This window comes from Aulostomus chinensis, chromosome 7, assembly GCF_037954235.1.
Source record: "Aulostomus chinensis isolate RoL2024-O1b breed Wild chromosome 7, RoL_Achi_v1.0, whole genome shotgun sequence".
Lineage (NCBI taxonomy): Eukaryota > Metazoa > Chordata > Actinopteri > Syngnathiformes > Aulostomidae > Aulostomus > Aulostomus chinensis.
In genome coordinates, this window is record NC_141326.1 from 14,576,087 (window position 1) to 14,593,021 (window position 16,935).

General features: G+C 42.7%; 1 protein-coding gene across 12 annotated transcripts; it reads right to left on the minus strand.

The window, feature by feature from the left end:
• Positions 1–2,712: 2,712 nt before the first annotated feature.
• anln2 (anillin, actin binding protein 2) lies at positions 2,713–16,584 on the minus strand. Of its 12 annotated transcripts, none has more exons than XM_086208633.1 (25): positions 16,466–16,584; positions 15,853–15,947; positions 15,553–15,720; positions 15,160–15,255; positions 14,808–14,992; positions 14,149–14,241; positions 13,702–13,791; positions 12,990–13,074; positions 10,993–11,829; positions 9,877–10,211; positions 9,644–9,738; positions 8,929–9,058; positions 8,659–8,794; positions 8,228–8,407; positions 7,731–7,857; positions 7,567–7,615; positions 7,347–7,415; positions 7,216–7,248; positions 7,116–7,137; positions 6,897–7,006; positions 6,516–6,569; positions 5,697–5,783; positions 5,454–5,561; positions 5,150–5,295; positions 2,713–4,161 (listed from the first exon to the last, which is right to left on the minus strand). In XM_086208633.1, exons 2-25 carry the CDS (start codon positions 15,944–15,946, stop codon positions 4,005–4,007), a joined length of 3,486 nt encoding a protein of 1,161 aa, XP_086064759.1. In that variant the 5' UTR covers position 15,947; positions 16,466–16,584; the 3' UTR covers positions 2,713–4,004. The 12 variants fall into 12 exon arrangements, with proteins under 12 accessions (XP_086064759.1, XP_086064757.1, XP_086064756.1 ...); XM_086208631.1 differs by having other exon boundaries at positions 10,993–11,853; XM_086208630.1 differs by having other exon boundaries at positions 10,993–11,853; positions 12,990–13,077.
• Between the last annotated feature and the right edge of the window lie 351 nt (positions 16,585–16,935).

Genomic DNA, 16,935 nt, shown 5'->3' on the forward strand with positions numbered 1-16,935 from the left:
TTCTGCATGTCAGCTGATGTTTACAGATTTCAGTGGTCAGTCAACGATAAGAAGGTAAACTCTGTCGTTGATGCTGATGTCACTGACCCTGTCTGGTCTGCTGCAGCTGCTCCACCAGCTCCAGCTGCTACCACCGAGGGAACTTTTGTTTATTTGTGAACCCGTTGATTCTTCGGACCCCCCACCAGCTCTCCTTGTTAAGCTTCCCGGATCTCTTAAAAACACAGCATAGAGAGTGCCAAGTAGCCCCTGTAGCTGGAGCCAGAACAAATACCCCGTCTGAAGAGAACATCATCCGTCATTTCTGCACCTCAGATTTCCGCCTGCAATCATGAAATGCGTTCAGAGTTGTCAAAACAGAGTAAAACTTAGAAAACTAAGACAGATTGGGAAAGAGCGATTGATTCAGGTCGTTTGGACTTTATAACACAACGATGACATGAGTGAAGCTTCTGTTTAAAAGCAAGGCACTCACAGTTGGTCATATGGGAGAACATAGCTGGTGCCAGCAGTTTTTCCTCTCCCTGTTCGACAACAATAAAAACCCATTAGACTCACTGGCTGAGGGGACTTGTGTTGAGTTCACAGCTTATTTCTACTAATTTTAAGAGGCCGAAAAAAAAGAAGAGAGAAAAAAAAATGTATGTAATGCTGGTATGCATTTCAAAATAAAAATAAAAAATGAAACTTGAGGTTTAAATGATTAAACAGAGTGGATTAAAAAAAACTGTCTTCTTCTAACTTTCCCACCTCAATTCTTTTTTCCTTTTTTAAAAAACAACAAACATTCAAGGCACCGTGGGGGGGGATATCGAAAAACTGCACGACACCCCTTGAGCCATCCTAGGCAGGGTGATTGTCTCCTTGTTGTTGTGGGTCGCCCTCCTCTATCTTTGCCACAGAGGATGTTTCCTTCAGACCCATGTAAGGAAGAAGAGAGTGACGCACCAGGATGTTGTGGAGAGTGTATTCCTGTCGGGGTGGCACCACATCACGAAGGACAACAAGGCCGCTGACCTGCTGTTCTCTGCTCTAATCACATTTAGTCCTTGCATTGCTTCCCCTGTCTGTTTGTGAATCTAAAAACAATCCGACCGGGCTTCACGGCTCTCCTATGGGATGAAATCAGTCCAGCATCCAAATACAACATCGCGCATTTAACGACCTGTTGTGTTTTTTCCTGATCCTTGGATGACAGCAACCTGCTGAAATGTTTTCCAGCTCTACGATTAGATAAGAATCTTCAATTGACCAGAATGATATCACATCATGAAAAAAAAAGCCACAAAATCAGTCCAATATAGAAAAATGTTCACATTTCAACTTCAGATTTAGACGTCTAATTCATCTGCGCTCCTTGATCAAGAACTCTTGTTTTAATTGTATGGGATTGTTTTGGTTTTTTTTACAAAATATATCTAAGTAGCTCAATTGCAGTCTTAATATCTGTTAAACTGGGTGAAATCCGCGGTAGTGCACCCTGGCCAGGAGTACATTAAAAAATACTGTATCACTTCAACTGCATGTGTCTTCAAGAGCAGTATGAAGCGTTCCCCTCCCCTCCACACGCTGTTGTCATCACCTTAAGCTCCATAACACCCAGCAGGGCCTCCACCCAGAGGAGCTATGGGACGAACAGGAAGTCTAATTCTAGACCACTTCCTGTATGACATTCCTGACCTGAGCTGCCTTCCTGCCAGACTCTCTCAGGCTCCCTATGGACGCATGTAGGCTCCAGCAGCCAGACATCCACATTCCTTTATGACCCTTAATACAGGTGAGAAAACACAGGTCTCAACTCGTGGTCTGAGGCCCACTGAGGGTACCTGACTGTGAATTCAATAAAAATTATTTTTAAAAATTCCATATTTTTTATACCATTCCGCTGATTGATTATTATTCATAGGTCATAAAATGTGTGCAAATATCCCTTAGAAAAGCTGAGAAAAAAGTGAGTGTGAAGAATTCATGAGTCAGGTCACCTCCTAGTCAGAATATTTGTCCATCCATCCATTTTTTATTGCTGATCTGTGAAGGGTCAGGGGTGGAGCCTATCCCAGCTGCCATTGGGTGAGAGACAGGGTTCACCCTGGACGGGTCACCAGTCCATCTCGGGCCATCAGGCGCAATTAGGGGTTCAGTGTCTTGCTCAAGGATACTTTGACATGAAAGTGAGGATTGAACCACTGACCTTTCAGTTGCTAGACGGCCTCTACCTCTGAGCCCAGAATATTTGTTTCAAAATTAATGAAATGAGATACAGTGACGACCCCCCAAATCCTTTTTCTTGTAAACTCACCCACTAATAAGGGACAGCACGGTGGTGCAGTGGTCAGCACTGTCACCTCACAGCAGGAAGGTTCCGGTTTCGAGCCCCAGCTTGAACACGGGATCTTTCTGTGTGAGTCTCCATGTTCTCCCTGTTCCTGTGTGGGTTCTCTCTGGTACTCCAGCTTCCTCCCACAGTCCAAAGACATCAAGAGGGGACGAGGCTGATTGATACTCTAAATTGACCGTAGGTGTGACTGTGAGTGTGAATGGTTGTCTGTCTCTATGTGTTGGTCCTGTGATGGACTGGTGACCCTTCCAGGGTGAACCCTGCCTCTTGCTAGGATAGGTTCCAGCCCCCCTGCAACCCTTAATCAGGATAAGAGGTAGAAAATGGATGGATGGACCAACTAATAAAGAATATAAATCCCATTGTCAGTATTTCAGATTTATTTACAAAACTGCAATGTCACAGTCAACATGTTTTTCTCCACACAACCATTTGGTGGCGAACCACTGGCTTCCGTGGCGAACCACTGGCTTTCGTGGCTGCTACGGCTGTCACAATTCAGGTTTGCATTATTTATTCAGACAGCAGATTTTCAACAGGGATTTTCATACTGCCTGGTGATTGACGGCTGTTTCTCTGCGGCGGGACCTTCCAAGAGGAGAACGTCAAAGATCGAGCCTGACAAATGTTGCAGCGGACACCTCTAATAGCAAAATCCCAATGTCTTATAATTCATTTCCATTAGATTCATTTTATTGGTTCCTTCAATCAAGTGCATAGGATGAGTTTACACGGACAACAGTCAGAACAGTGTCAGACGGACAACATGGAGAAGAGGACACACAGAAGAAAAAGGAAGACATTCACCGCAGCAGCATCACTTCCCTTCATCGACATCACCGGTGCGCTAATCCACTGTCATATAACCCATGTAGATTCACACATTAAATATGTGCAGGAAGTCAAATTCTCAACTTCTGAAGAAGAGGAGTCCCCACTTCAGAGCAAACCCACAGACACACAGAACAGACTTCACCAACAGGAGCGCTGCATTTCCTCACTAAATAAAACACATTTTAAAGAAGTAACAGCCACGTCTGGTGTTCAAGTGGAACAGGAACAAGACTGCAATCGTGTCACCGAACCGATGCTGTACACGTCAATAACTGAGAAAATCTCCCACTTCTTTATCTGGTATTTCAACAAGTCATAGTGTTTCCATTTCAAAGCAAAACTAAATATTTCCTTCATTAATCATTAGTGTGTCTGTATATAAATATACTTGCTTATCATTCCAGCTGAGATAATATCAAAGTATAATATGCACCTAAATATCTAAATGTCAGCCGCAAAAGTTGTTCCCCCTCAAAAGTGAGCAGGTATTAAGCAGCTGATTGGAACAGAGAAAGACAGAGAGAGAAAAAAAGAGCCAAAAATAAAATTCAGAAATTCAAAATAAACTAAAATTCTTCCACTGGTAATCTGTAACTTGGTAAATAAAAGTCAACCCATGGTTAATGAGTGGATTCAGATTTAAAGAAATTAACATTAGTATAGATATCTCCCAAAATAAATCAAACTCAGGTATTTTAACTTTAACTTTTCCCCACTATATGATTGGCAACAAGCTCTGATTTAAATGAACACACACACACACACACACACACACACACACACACACACACACACACACACACACAAGCTGCGTGTGTGTGTACGTGTTCAGTTACAGGATGCTTTCCCTCAGGTTCCCGGTGCTCGACTGCTGGCTCCCTGGTTGGCTTGCAGGTGTTCGGTTCCATGTGTGGAAGTCCAGAAGAGCTTGACTGAGTTTCTCGATCCAGTCCGATCTCTCCTGCTTAGTGTCGGCTGAGAACCAGCACCTGAGGGAGGAAAAGGAGCAGCCTTGGGTCCGCATGTAGGAGCCAGAGGAGGGAGGAACTCCAGGTCGGGTTGGGGAATAGTATTTTTCCCACAAAATAATTTCTGAAATGTTGATTGTATGACATCTGTCATCGCCAGACTAACAATATGAACATCAATTGCGGAATCTGAACTGTGGTTTTCGAAGCAGATGAAGGAAATTCATTTTGAAAATGTTGTCATATCAGATTAAACTTTAATGTCAACCTAAACCTATGTCCAGGTTTGGGATTTTTTTTTTTTGCCCCAACTCAAGCACTGATGTCACAGAAGGTGTCATATGGAAAGACCCACTGTGACATCACTGGTTGGGTTCAGCCAGGACAGAAACAGGCTGCTGCAAACAAAAGTAAACCAACCTTGGAAGGTTTTCAGGACCATTACCTTCGTAGTTCTAAAAATGGTGAACTCTCAGTTACAACGAAGACACCAAAGAATTAATCATCTTGCATGTCACCAAGGGCTCGGCGTCAATGATTCGCTCATCAGTCAGGTTTCCATCAGCCTGTTTTTATGTGTATTTTGTGCAAATGGAAACATGGAAAATTAAAAAAAAACTAAATAATACTGAACAATCAGGTTCAGTACCCTGCATTGCAGAAGCAATCCTTTAGGTTTTTGGAGTTGCAGCCATGCAGCGGTAAATATTGTCTGGGCCAGCAGAGCAACCCCTTGAAAGCTAGTTGACATGTTTGCAGAAAAAAGTATGAATTATTTCAAAACAAACCAATGATGCTCAGCTCTCTCCGTGTCAAGTGTTTTGTTTTGTCTGCGGTTTGTTTCCTTACTGAGAATACTTGGAGGATAAGCATCGTTTCTAGTAGGGTGTGTCTTTGACAAAATGTGAGGGGGGGTAAGTTTGTTAGCCATTTTCACCACCGTCCAAGCAATTAAAAGAAACCCCCAGATGGGGGGGGGGATCTCTGATGGCTGGTATTGAACACTCACTTGGCCATGGCTTCCTGGCTGTTGTCCTGCTGCTGAGGGACGCTGCTCACCAGCTCAAAGGTGAAAGGTCGAGCGCATGAGTCCCGCTTGACTGGTCTGACACTCTGACTGGGGGAGCTGGACAGAGAGATTTTACCCTCTGCTTCCTGGGGAAATAAGATAAATAACTGAAAAAACTGAGAAATGTCCTGAACGCTGTGCTTTTAATGATGCAGTGGATTCAGTTATGAGGTGATGTTCATATTGGACCTCTGAGAAGCAACACAATGAGTCTGTTCACTGTGGCGCTGCAGCGTCTTCATACCTTGGTTTCTTTGTCATTGGGATGGTTCCAGTAGTGCATGGTGCATCCATCAAGGGTAAAATATCGGCGGTGCCACACTCCATATCCACTGATCAACTCAAACATCGTCTGAGGATCAAAAATGATATCAAATGTAAACAAAGATCTTCATTTTTCCTGACATTCCACTGGATTGATAGAGACCATGGTGCCAAATGCTGTGTTAAAATGTTTATGACACAGAAAATAACCAACATGACTGACCAGGAAGCCTTGGTGCTGCACATAAGAGTGGCTCTCACCGTCCAGATGCAGGTAAATGTTGCCCTCTAGAGGAGAGAGAAAAGGCACCTGCAGTTGAGGGGGGAGAGAGGGAGGGAGATGCCGTCACACTGGCATGATTGGGAGGACACATAGAGGTAAGGAAGAGAGAAGACAACACTGGCGAGTGTCTACATGCTCTTCAATCACTTTAAAACAGTAACTGCTACTATAGAGAGCTGAAATTACACAGTGGCTTGAATTTAAGTTGAATAATTGACATTTTTCATTATCACATTACACCAGATAACTGACGAGTGATGACTGAATGACCAGCTGACTCTGCAGGTTTTGGTTCCAAAGCACTACTGTCACCAGCTTGATATCCTGCATCAGTGAGCATCTGCTATTAGAGAAAATGTTCTTGACGGGAAAGGGATGATTAATTCCATTTATTCTGAATTTTAACAGTCATTTGACATCCGAAAGGGATCTGCAATCCATTCACAAACATACTCCGCCAAGGAGGTAATGCGATCACCAGGCAGATTTGCCTGTTAGCAGGATAACTAAAAAAAAATTGAGGATAGATTTTGCACGGATCAATTAGATTTTTTTTATATTGATCTGGAAACACCTTGGCGGAGATATGAGATCTCTCATTTTTGAATAAAATGAGAAGAGAAAAAAAAAAGAGCTTGGGGATGAGAAGAGACATCTGATCACATAAAGGAGGGTGAATTTGCTATCTTGAATCAGAGGTTAGTCTGTGGAGGAAACTGGGGAGGAGTGAAAGGCCAACAGTACTGTGAAGAGTGAAACCTTTTCCTGAAATTCATCTCCCAGGAGCCTCCTGATTTTGCCTTCAAGTTTCATCTGAGTGAAGCAAGACGGACAGAGAGGAGGGGAGAGAAACAGACAGGTTACATCACCAGTGACCCCCTGTGTGTAGAAACTCAGCATGACTGCCAGGACCAAAGGTTAAAAAATGACATAAACAAAGATGTGTGCACAAATCATGTTTGTGTCAACAATTCCCTCTAAATTATTGACATTTCAAAGTTATCCACTCTTCTGAAATGTCACTCTTACACTCACAATATTTTTGAGTTCTTTGATAATAAAATAGATCCATTCACAGTTAATGACCCAGTCAGCGTTCAATAAATACTCTTTTCCTCCGAACAACCAGGAGCTCATTACCTTATCCAAGGGGAACTTGGTGTGTCCCAGAGAGGCCAAGGTGATCTTATGAGAACCAACCAGACAAAAGTTACTGGAGCGCCGAGTGTTCAGGGTCAGAGGAGCAGCAGCTGAAGGACAGAAAAGACACTAAGAATGTCCACAAGGTCTTCAGTATCAGTACAGGACAACTGACAGGTAAAGTTCTTAAAACTTCAAAGAGGTGTGTAATCAACTCACATGTCAGAGTGTTACTGGATCTCTGTTGGAAAAAAAAAGACAGTGTTTAGGGGATTAACTTATGAAGAAGTAGCAGCAACATTTGAAACTAGATACTCACTGTGATGGTATTCAGAAGTTTTCTTGGAGTCACCTGCATGTGTAAGATAACTTAAGTTCAAATTGGGTTGACATTCATCGTCATTCATACATTCACCACTTATTATTGGTAGACAAAATGATGCAACTCACCCGTGACCTGCTGGTGGCGGTGGCGGTGGCGGTGCGGTCCATGTTGCAGTTACTCCCTGAAGTGTGGGACTGGAGAGCAATAAAACAGGCACATTTATAACGATTTAACTTGAACCACTTTCAGCAGCTGACATTTAAAGTTTGCAAAGTTTTGGTGCATCTGCTAACAACAAAGAAGGCCAGCAGAACAAAATGTCATGTGTTTTTGTTTGTTTCTCACCAAGCTGTACACTTCCACATCAATCTCAAAGGTTGAGCGGATATCTTTCCTGAAACATCAAGAAGACGAAATGTTTCCACAGAAACAATTAGTCTGTTAGAAGAGAGTGTGCGAGGTCATAAACATTTCAGAGCTTGTGTGAATGCTTCACAACTACAGCTTACAGAGTGACAGATGTTGGGAAGGAGATGGCGTCTCCATGCTGAGCCTCAGCAGCTGTGGCCAGAGGGGTGGCGATGATGTTGCAGGGGCCGTAGCGGATCAGGATGAAGAAGTAGTGACTTGGTCGTCCTAAACAGGTAAATTTCAAACAATAAGAAACCAATCCCTTTCGAGTAGCTCTGTATTTGGGTCATTTTTTTGCTCAACTCTCTAAATTTGTCTTAAAGCAACATTAAGTAGTTGTAGTTTTGCCAACTGAAACTGATTTTGCCAATAAAACTGAACCAAAAACCAGAAAACGACAAAGATGAGACTTTTGGGTTCCACTGTGAGAGTTCCTCATGCTGACTATTGCGCTCATTACACTGACCAATCTAACTACACAGCGGTTGCCAGCGTTCATGGACAATGAGACACTATTATCGATGGCTCACTTTATAACATCAAGCACATAAAACACAAGATCCTTAAAGACACATAGAAGTGGTCCTGTTCTTACCAGTGCGGTTGTGTGAAGAGCAGACAAATTCCACCTTGAGAGGCAACTGGATGTTTGCAATGCTGATTGTCCCTCTGCAGGGCTGCTGGGAAACGTAGTCTCTGTCCTGTTCCCCAGAATCAGAGCTCCTCTCCTCCCTCAGTCGGGCCACCTCTGCCAGCAGAGCAGAGCGCTTCTCACCTGAAAACAGATCCGATTTACAGATCCCAGGAAAAGTTAAAAGATGGACATTCATAGATGGATGTATTTTATGTAAAATTATTAGTGCAGATTCAAGTGCGTTTGGTAGGAATACTGTATATTGTTTATATCATTTCATTTCAAGTGTAGGTAGTAAATAAAATAATCACGTGTTCCTGCTCTTTCTATAAACTAACAGAGTGATGTGTAAACACAGCTTTATGTATTTGGACTGCTGGTCACAAACATACAGGAGACAAGCAGCAGCTTCTCAGCCTCGGCCTCCTCCAGTGACCCACGTCCGTGCTCCTCGTCAGTGCAGCAGCTCAGCGCCTGCAGCGTCTGGTTGATCACCGTCTGCAGCTTTCCTGCTTCTTCATTTAGAGCCTGGACCCCCCACACACACACACACACCGCACACATATAGGCATCATTACAGACCATCAACATTAAATTATACCCAACTCAATAGAAGTCCAAAGGTTTTCTACACTGATTGTTCTACTGTCATTTAATGATACCGCTATTTTCTCCTTGGTATTGATGGAAGGCTGAGGGCGGGACTTCTCAGGAGCTCGTCTCTGAAGCCCAGGGGTTACACTCTGAATGGTAGGCAGCTTATTCTGTCTTTGTGTACGATAGGCATCGATACTGTGGAAAGACACAAGCGATATCAAAACACAGACAGTACAATTGGAGAGAGAGTGTACTTTAGCCAATGTCCTCAGAAATCAAAGAAAAATTATTTTTAGGGAAAAGTAATACAATGTGACTCACCGTTTGATTGACATATGTTTGAAATACTATGTTTGGGTGTATTAAGTTACAGTACAGACCAACCGTTCCAAAACATTTTCAGGCTGAGACGCAATTAAAAAATTTGATGTCTCCTTGAAACTAAACTTACAAAATTTCATCCCCATCATTAAAACATGCGGGTGAGGTTGAATGGAAACCGTCAGTCAAACATTTCCTCACCACCATGTTGTCAGTGTTTATTTGAACCCAAACTGTCTTTCCATAAACTCGACCAAGTCAGATGGTGCCTAAGCCAAACTTCATCACAATAATAAAACACTGGTGATGCTGCAACCAAACAACACAATACAATACAATATTGTGGAGCTTATTTATGCAACAGATAAGCTTATTCGTTGTAGGCTTTCATGGGGATTTCAATGTACAAGAAGTACTGCTGATAAAATGTTCACACATGTATGTTGCTTGGGCGATTACCTGTAAAGAGGAGCGGATTCAGCAGGAGGGGTAGAGGTCTCCTCTGGGGTCAGGAGGAGTGATGGAGGGTTAGATTTCTGGCTGGCTGCCTGTCGCTGAAACATCGAGCACAAGCACAAAAAAACCCACAAGTAGAAATGATAAATACTTTGACCAAATTCAGAATTAATCTTTCAGTAAATAATCCTGAAGGGATCTTCTGTGTCAAAGACATTTAGTGATAGAAATCTTACCAGTGGGGTGACCACAGCCTCCACCGACTTGCTGAGAGGAGAGAGGATGCCACTGGGTGGGAAAGTCAACAACTCATCCCCATTGCTATCCAGCGTCTGGCTCTCATTATACTCTTCATCTCTGACCCTCCCCTCTTCTTTACTTTTCTCTTTTTCTGACCCTGTGTCCATTTTATCATTTTCTCCAGAGCAAGTGCCAATGCCACTATCATGGTCGTCTGCGTCCTCATCTCCTCTGTCTTCCTCCATCCTTCCAGCATATTCCAGCACCTCCTCGAACATCTCATCAATCATTTCAGCCATGTTGGTCTCATCGTGAGAGTTCACTTCTACATCTGTGGAAACAAACGCTCGAAAAATATAACTAGTTGCTTTGGCATACTAATACGGTCTATAGTTTCAGCAATAGTCAGATGAGGTATGTGAGCAAATCACATATCAAAATGAACAATAACGTTACAAAGGCTCTGACAGTATACAGGATTGCGCCCACTACCTTCCCTTAAGAGCACGCGACTCCATACTGGTCTCAACGTGTGTCTGGATGTGTATTTCTTAACACTCAGTGTTCATTCTATGCAACTTTGCTGCAACAGAAACTTCTCCTGTTCTGAACATGTTGATGCTAGAGCTGTGGTTGGGCCTAAAAATAAGGTGTCAGATGAAGAAGACTTTCATACCTGTAAACAAACTAAATAAATCAAATTTCATATCTTTAGGGAATGAGAACTGTCACCCCCATTTGTAACATCTTTTCCACTGGTGACCTTTTTTTTGTGACGAGATACTCTGTGTAAATGATTAAGTTTATCACACTAGAATTACTAAAGGTCAACTCATGTGTGTCAACATGCTGTCAGAGAGAAGAGAGTGTATCAGCCCAGCTGGTAATAAACCAATGTTACAGTGCAAATGCATCTTTGTTTTTAAAAACTGTCCTGAACCATCAATACAAATTCACTGCTAAACTGAAGTAATCACCCAGCTCTAGCCTCACCTTTTATGAACCGTGCTGCTACTGCTGTTTACCAACCATGACGCCTGTCACGGTGTGAACTGTTGCACCCACCAGCCATGGTGCTCATTCCAGCTACATGACCGTCCCCGTGTTCTCACCTGAGACACTTGTCTCTCCTGTCGACTCCACGGTGGTACTGGTCTCAGAAAAGCTGGAACCATTGATTAGCTCCGGCTCCAGGATAAAGGTCACCTTCTTAGAACTTTCTCTTCCCTCTGCCCTTTCACTTTCATCTGTCAGCCCAGCCAGCTGTCCTTCTACTGTTCCTTGATCCACATCTATCTCGTGAAGGGGGTCTGATGCTTGGACCCCAATCACACCCCTAACACTATCTTTTCTATACGTTTCTGACGGTTCGGCCTCTATCTCTGGCTGGGCAACATCTGGGGCAGTCTCAGACTCCCAATCCAGATCATCTTTTAAGTTTGTTATCTGGATCTTTGTTGATCCATCATCTTCATGGGAACATTGTTCTGTGCCCCCCTTGCAAGCCTCATCTTCAGGGTATCTCCAAAGTCTTAACTCCTCATCTGTTGAAGGCTCAATTACATCTTCGTCATAAAAAGAATCAGCTCTCCCCTCATCATCTTCAACTGGCCCTGCCTGGTCTGTAACTCTGGAAACTCGCCCTGTTTCCTTCACGGTTGACTCATCCGAATGAGCCCATTCCATCAGGGTCCGTTCATCACCTACAGGCAGCTCTGACTCATTCAGATCCACAACACCAGGTGCTTTGGAGAAACTGGCATCCTCACTAAAAGACAACTGCAGTACACTCTGAGCCTCCGGCTGGTGAAATGATGGCTGCTGTTCCTCATTTCCTACTGATGGATTGTTCTCTCTGTTCTCCCTGACCTCTTCAGCCTGACCAGTATTTTCCTCCTCCCACTCCATTTGCAGCTTCCCCTGATTAGAGGACTCTACTCCTACAGATGCTGCAGGGAAGTCACAAAGTTCACCTGTTGAAAAGTCACTCTCACATCTTTATGCAAGTTGTTGCAAGGTTCTGTATAAACACACAGTTATGAGCTGCCTGTATTGGGAAGGTGAAAATATTCACTGCAAGAGATCAACTGGGATGGGAAAAAAAGACCTAGCACAAATGAACATAGACAATCTATAGTAGAAGACAAAGGAGAAATATGGCTGCCATTAATTTATATTGCACACTAGAGGCATAACAGTACACATATTCATGGTGAAAATGTTTAGTATGATTCTATCAGCAACAAAAGCAGCGCTGTTTCAATCACTGCACATGCAGGGTTCTTGGATCTGCTCAACTTAATTCAAAACTAAGAGTTTCCCCTTGGAAAACTTTCACAGAGAGCCAGACGTTGATTGCTCTGCCACCTCATTGTGGATCTCCTAATGGAGACAAATTAGTGCTTGAAAACCTGCTCTACAGTCTGGGAACATTCTCAATTAACTTAAAATACAATAAACAAAACAGGTGGATCAGACTGCAGCTCAATGCCAATCAGTAATGTACTTGGCTGCACTGCAAACTTACTCATTGGGGACGCCACCACCAGAAAGAAACTATCACTGGTGCAAGGAAAAAGAGCAGAGTGCAAATTTGCCTTCTCATGACATCAAAGCAGGCGGTTGCCAACAAGTCACAATGGGTAGAATCAATAACAGCAGTGGACATGCAACCATACCACACCTGTTTGGTTTACGCGTTTATTTTTGATGTACTTCAGTGACTTATATTCTTTTATCAGGAGGATGCAGCAGTACTGACAAAGACAATAAACTGCAGGTTTTAAAATGAAAAAAAAAAAAAGTCTCTATGTTGTTTCTTGCCCCTCCCCGTAACAAAAAGACACTGAATAGTGACTCAAAGGTCTGTTCCTCGCCAGGACTTATGTGTACTGTCACACCTCTATTACACACTGAAAAAAGTTGATTGTGCGCATTTCATCCCTTGGTGAAACACAAACAGGCCTCATTAACGACACCACCGGTTTAAGGAGATCATTACTAGGGGGTCTTTAATAATTCTGTGCTATAGAAGGAAAATATTAAATATACACCTTTTATTCATGAGTATTCTACAGAGAGAAGCCTAGCTGATGTCAGGGAGTCTTACCTGTTGTAGCTAGAGATGATTTATATGCATCAGATGCAGCAGTTTCAGTGAAGCTGCCGTCTTTAATCTCTCCGTCACCATCTACCTGCTGGGGGTGGCAGAAACTCTCAGGGTTTGTGCACCACAGGCTTCAGGTTGTAGATTTGCACAACTTTCTTGTCGAAGCAGAATACAAGATCACAGCTACTGTGATGTCGCAAGTACTGCTTACAAGTACACACCATAAACTGAGATTTACATAAGGATGCCTTATACTTTCCCTCTTGTTGAATGTGAAAAGTCTTCCCATGTCAAATTCCACACATCCATCTTTCAGCTTTCATTACATTTGATTGGAAGTGAATAAAATAAATAAATAAATGTGTCTCCCGGAACTGAAGCTTGTCATGACCACTCAGTGACATCCTAAAGTGAGACAGTGATGCTGACTTGTGCTCACTAAGGGTGAAAAAAATCCAGTGACAAGCCCACTAGTCCTAAAACCACACCACAGACTTTAAAAAGAGACAATATCAAGGACAGTCCACTTTTGTCCACCAACTGGAGCCCCGTAGATGGGTTATCTAGCCAGGAACATGCTGAAATTTTCCTCCTGTTAGCTGCTTTGATTCTTTTCAATGTCCTAATTAATTCTGGCCAATCTGTAGACTCCAGATATTTCCAGTGTGTCAAACCTTAAAGTGAACTAAGTAGAAAAGGTGCACAGACTCACATCCCATGTCTGCATGGGAGGCCACAGCACTGTCCCTCTAGATCTGGAAACCCAGGGGGAAGGAGATGAGGGGCCAGGAGGAGTCCTTCCCTGCTTGTGTTTACAAAAGCTGGTGTGTAAAACATTCTGACTCAACAGAAATTAGCTTTCAGTGATTTGTAAAGTTGACTTCTGTTGGTGATTCAACTGAACTTGAATGTATTATGTTACTTTGTGATATAATACACCAATTATATTACTGGTATATGAATAAATTACAAAAAAAAAGTTATGACACCTGCAGCGACAGTATTTCACACAGTGCTTCCATTTACATGAGCATCAAAAAGCAACTGTGCTGGTTTCTGAAATAATTCCAAGTTAAGAACAAATAAGAAAATGACTGAAAGAGAAATCAAGTGGACAGTAGAATGCTTGAAAAGCCAAACAGGGTAATGAGAGACACACCTGAGATAATGAGGGATCCGAGCTACTGCGTTTTAGCCAGGCGTTCTCACTGATTGGTTGGAAGGGCAACTGGTTCAGTTCCTGCTCCCGTTCCTAAGGGGTCGGACAGAAACTCTATCAGGTACCTTCACATTCTCTGAAAGCAAATCTGTATTCAGGGTGCTGCAGCTGGTCGCTTCAGAAGACTTTATGAACATACTACATCAGTACTCTTCTGTAGAGTCTGTGAAAGTTATTACAGAAAACCTCGCAATAGAAGTTTATAATGATACCCTCACTAAAGTCCAGCCACTAAAAACCTGGACGGGATTAGTGGTTTTGCTGAGTAATGTTTTGGACGATTCAACTCCATACAAACGTGACTGTAAATAGGGTGTTGCTCTGCTAGTGCAAAGCTGATAACTGTTCTTCTCATTAAGTTTCAGCCTCAGACTTCACATCAAAATAGGGATGTCACAAGAACAGATATTTCAGAACCAAATCGATGCCAAAATTGAGCAAATGTGATAATACCATTTTTCCCCCTAATGTTCTATAGGTACTGGGTAATGATGACATATACACTGATTGTAGCAGGAATGACGAGCTCCATGGTCTCATTTCCACTAATGGTCAATCTCTACGACTAATGCATTTAGTCATGCAGCCAAATAACAAACCTGGCGAATGCGAGAAGCCTGCTTAGAGCTGGGCGTTGTGGTGCCCTGGAGTTTCTGCTGAATGCCGGACACAAAGTTGGAGAGGCTGCGTGGACAGGGATGGGCGGGGCTTGGAGTGGGAACAGGACTTGCCTGGAAGACTGGCTCTTTAAATCGCTCCATTCGCTGACTAAATTCTCCTTTATCTGAGAGGAAATAACATTTAGGGATTCTCACAGTCAAATGTAATCAGGTTTTCTTTTTAAGAAAAATGACATGATGACAACTGTGAATATAATTACAACTTTAATCAACAGTGACAAGTTTTGAGAATCATTCAGTTTTGGAGGTGTGTGTTGATAACAGTTCTCACCAAGGAGATGCTCCCTGAAGACCTTGTCTTGCCTGATGGCTGATGGGCTATCGGCACCTGGATCTGACAGGCAGCGCTGGGCCAGAGGAGCTGCTCCTAAAACAATAACACACGTAACATACCACTCTCTGTGCACAAAAATATATAGAACACTGACTACACACATACTGCTCTACATCTCAACAAAACCTCCTCTTTAGTATGTGGATAATCCAGTTCAACTGTTCACATTTATTCGTCATCTGTGACACAGACATCACAAACGGCACATTCCTATAAACCCTAATCCCAGAATAAACAGTCTTTCCTTGTATGGCCAAACATACAAACAAAAACTAATTTCTGCATTACATCAGAAAGACTACGTCCTTGCTTCAACCAGATTCCTCTTACCCTCTCGTCTCTGGGTGAGCTGCAGGACTCGAGAGCGCACTGATGGAACTACTGGTGTGTCTGGCTTTATGTTGAGTTCGTCAAGTCGAGCAGAGGTGGATGGTTGAGGACTACGGTTCTCCTGACCTTCTGCCTCCAGACGCCGACGCTTCTGACCATCGTTCACCTCTAAGGTCACATAGAAAGATGCACGAAAACAAAAGTATAAATCAGTGACTATGAAATCAATAAAAGAGTTTATTAATGAAGAAAATTGGGATATGAATCCTTATATTCTTGTTTACACAGGCAGTAACAAACCTGGTGGTGACAGTAGGTTGTCTTCAGAGTCAGACAGAGGTACTCGCTGCCTCTTCAAGTTGGTGTTGCTACTATTTTCCTCACCAGTTTCCATACTGAGTTGTAAACACAAATTCAAACAGCAGACAAAGCCATGGCATGAGGAACAAAAAGACACAACATAAACGGCTTACCTGTATATGGTGTGACGTAAAAAAATAGGGTATCAATGCTAAGTTGTTTTATTTTGTAGTCCGTAAAATCACGTACAGCACTACTCCAAACAAACTTAGACGTGACCCAGTGCCCACTTATGCTGCCAATCAATTTCTGTTCAGCTAATACATACAGCTAGTTAAGATGCTAGCTAGCGAAACTCGCAAGCTAATGAAAGCGTTCTCCTGTATACACTGTCTTTCGATTCAAAACTAATGTTTGAATTAGGCTGACTTTTCTTTCCCCGTGGAAATGGAACTGGCTACACTAATTTTAGATATAAAATATAAAAACACCGTCCTTTAAGTTTACTCTAGCTAGCATTTTAAACCAACTCATCTTAAGTTGGCCAGCATGTCCTGAACCTGACCAGCAATGTTGTTCGGTTAGCGTTTGTTAGGTCCATTTCTTGTCTTACCTGTAAACAAGTCTGTATGAAACTTCAGCACTAAGACAAATCAATTCTAACTGACAAGAGAAAACAGAACACTCCGGTTTTGCTCCTCCTCTAACTTTGAATTTCAGCGGGTCTTCTGACGTCCGTCACAGAGCGAAAGACTTAAATCCCGTAAATACCCTCAAAGAGCAAGCGTCCGCTCATTGGGGGAGCGTTTACCGTAATTAATAGAGTAAATCGCAAATAAAAATTCCATGACTGTCGCGTCGGTTAATGAACAGTTTGAACCAAAACTAACTGCGACAATGTGTGTACTTGGGCGTGTGACATAACTTTAACACTACAGTTATTTGTGCTGTGCAACAAAGAAATCCGCTGCTGTAAAAATGTAACAGTTACAATAAAACTGAAAACTGAAGTTAGTGTTACTCGACATTTGTTTGCCCAGCGTCACCTCTAATAACTTCAGGCCATTAATAACCATTAATAAC

Bases quoted from the DNA above. Each gene is read 5' to 3' on its own strand.
- anln2 (XM_086208630.1), bottom strand. From the start codon at position 15,946: ATGGAAACTGGTGAGGAAAATAGTAGCAACACCAACTTGAAGAGGCAG. The intron at 7,249-7,346 runs GTGAGTTGCATC...TTACACATGCAG, and splicing joins CCGCCACCAGCAGGTCACGG to GTGACTCCAAGAAAACTTCT. The intron at 7,138-7,215 runs GTGAGTATCTAG...TTTTTCCAACAG, and splicing joins AACTTCTGAATACCATCACA to AGATCCAGTAACACTCTGAC.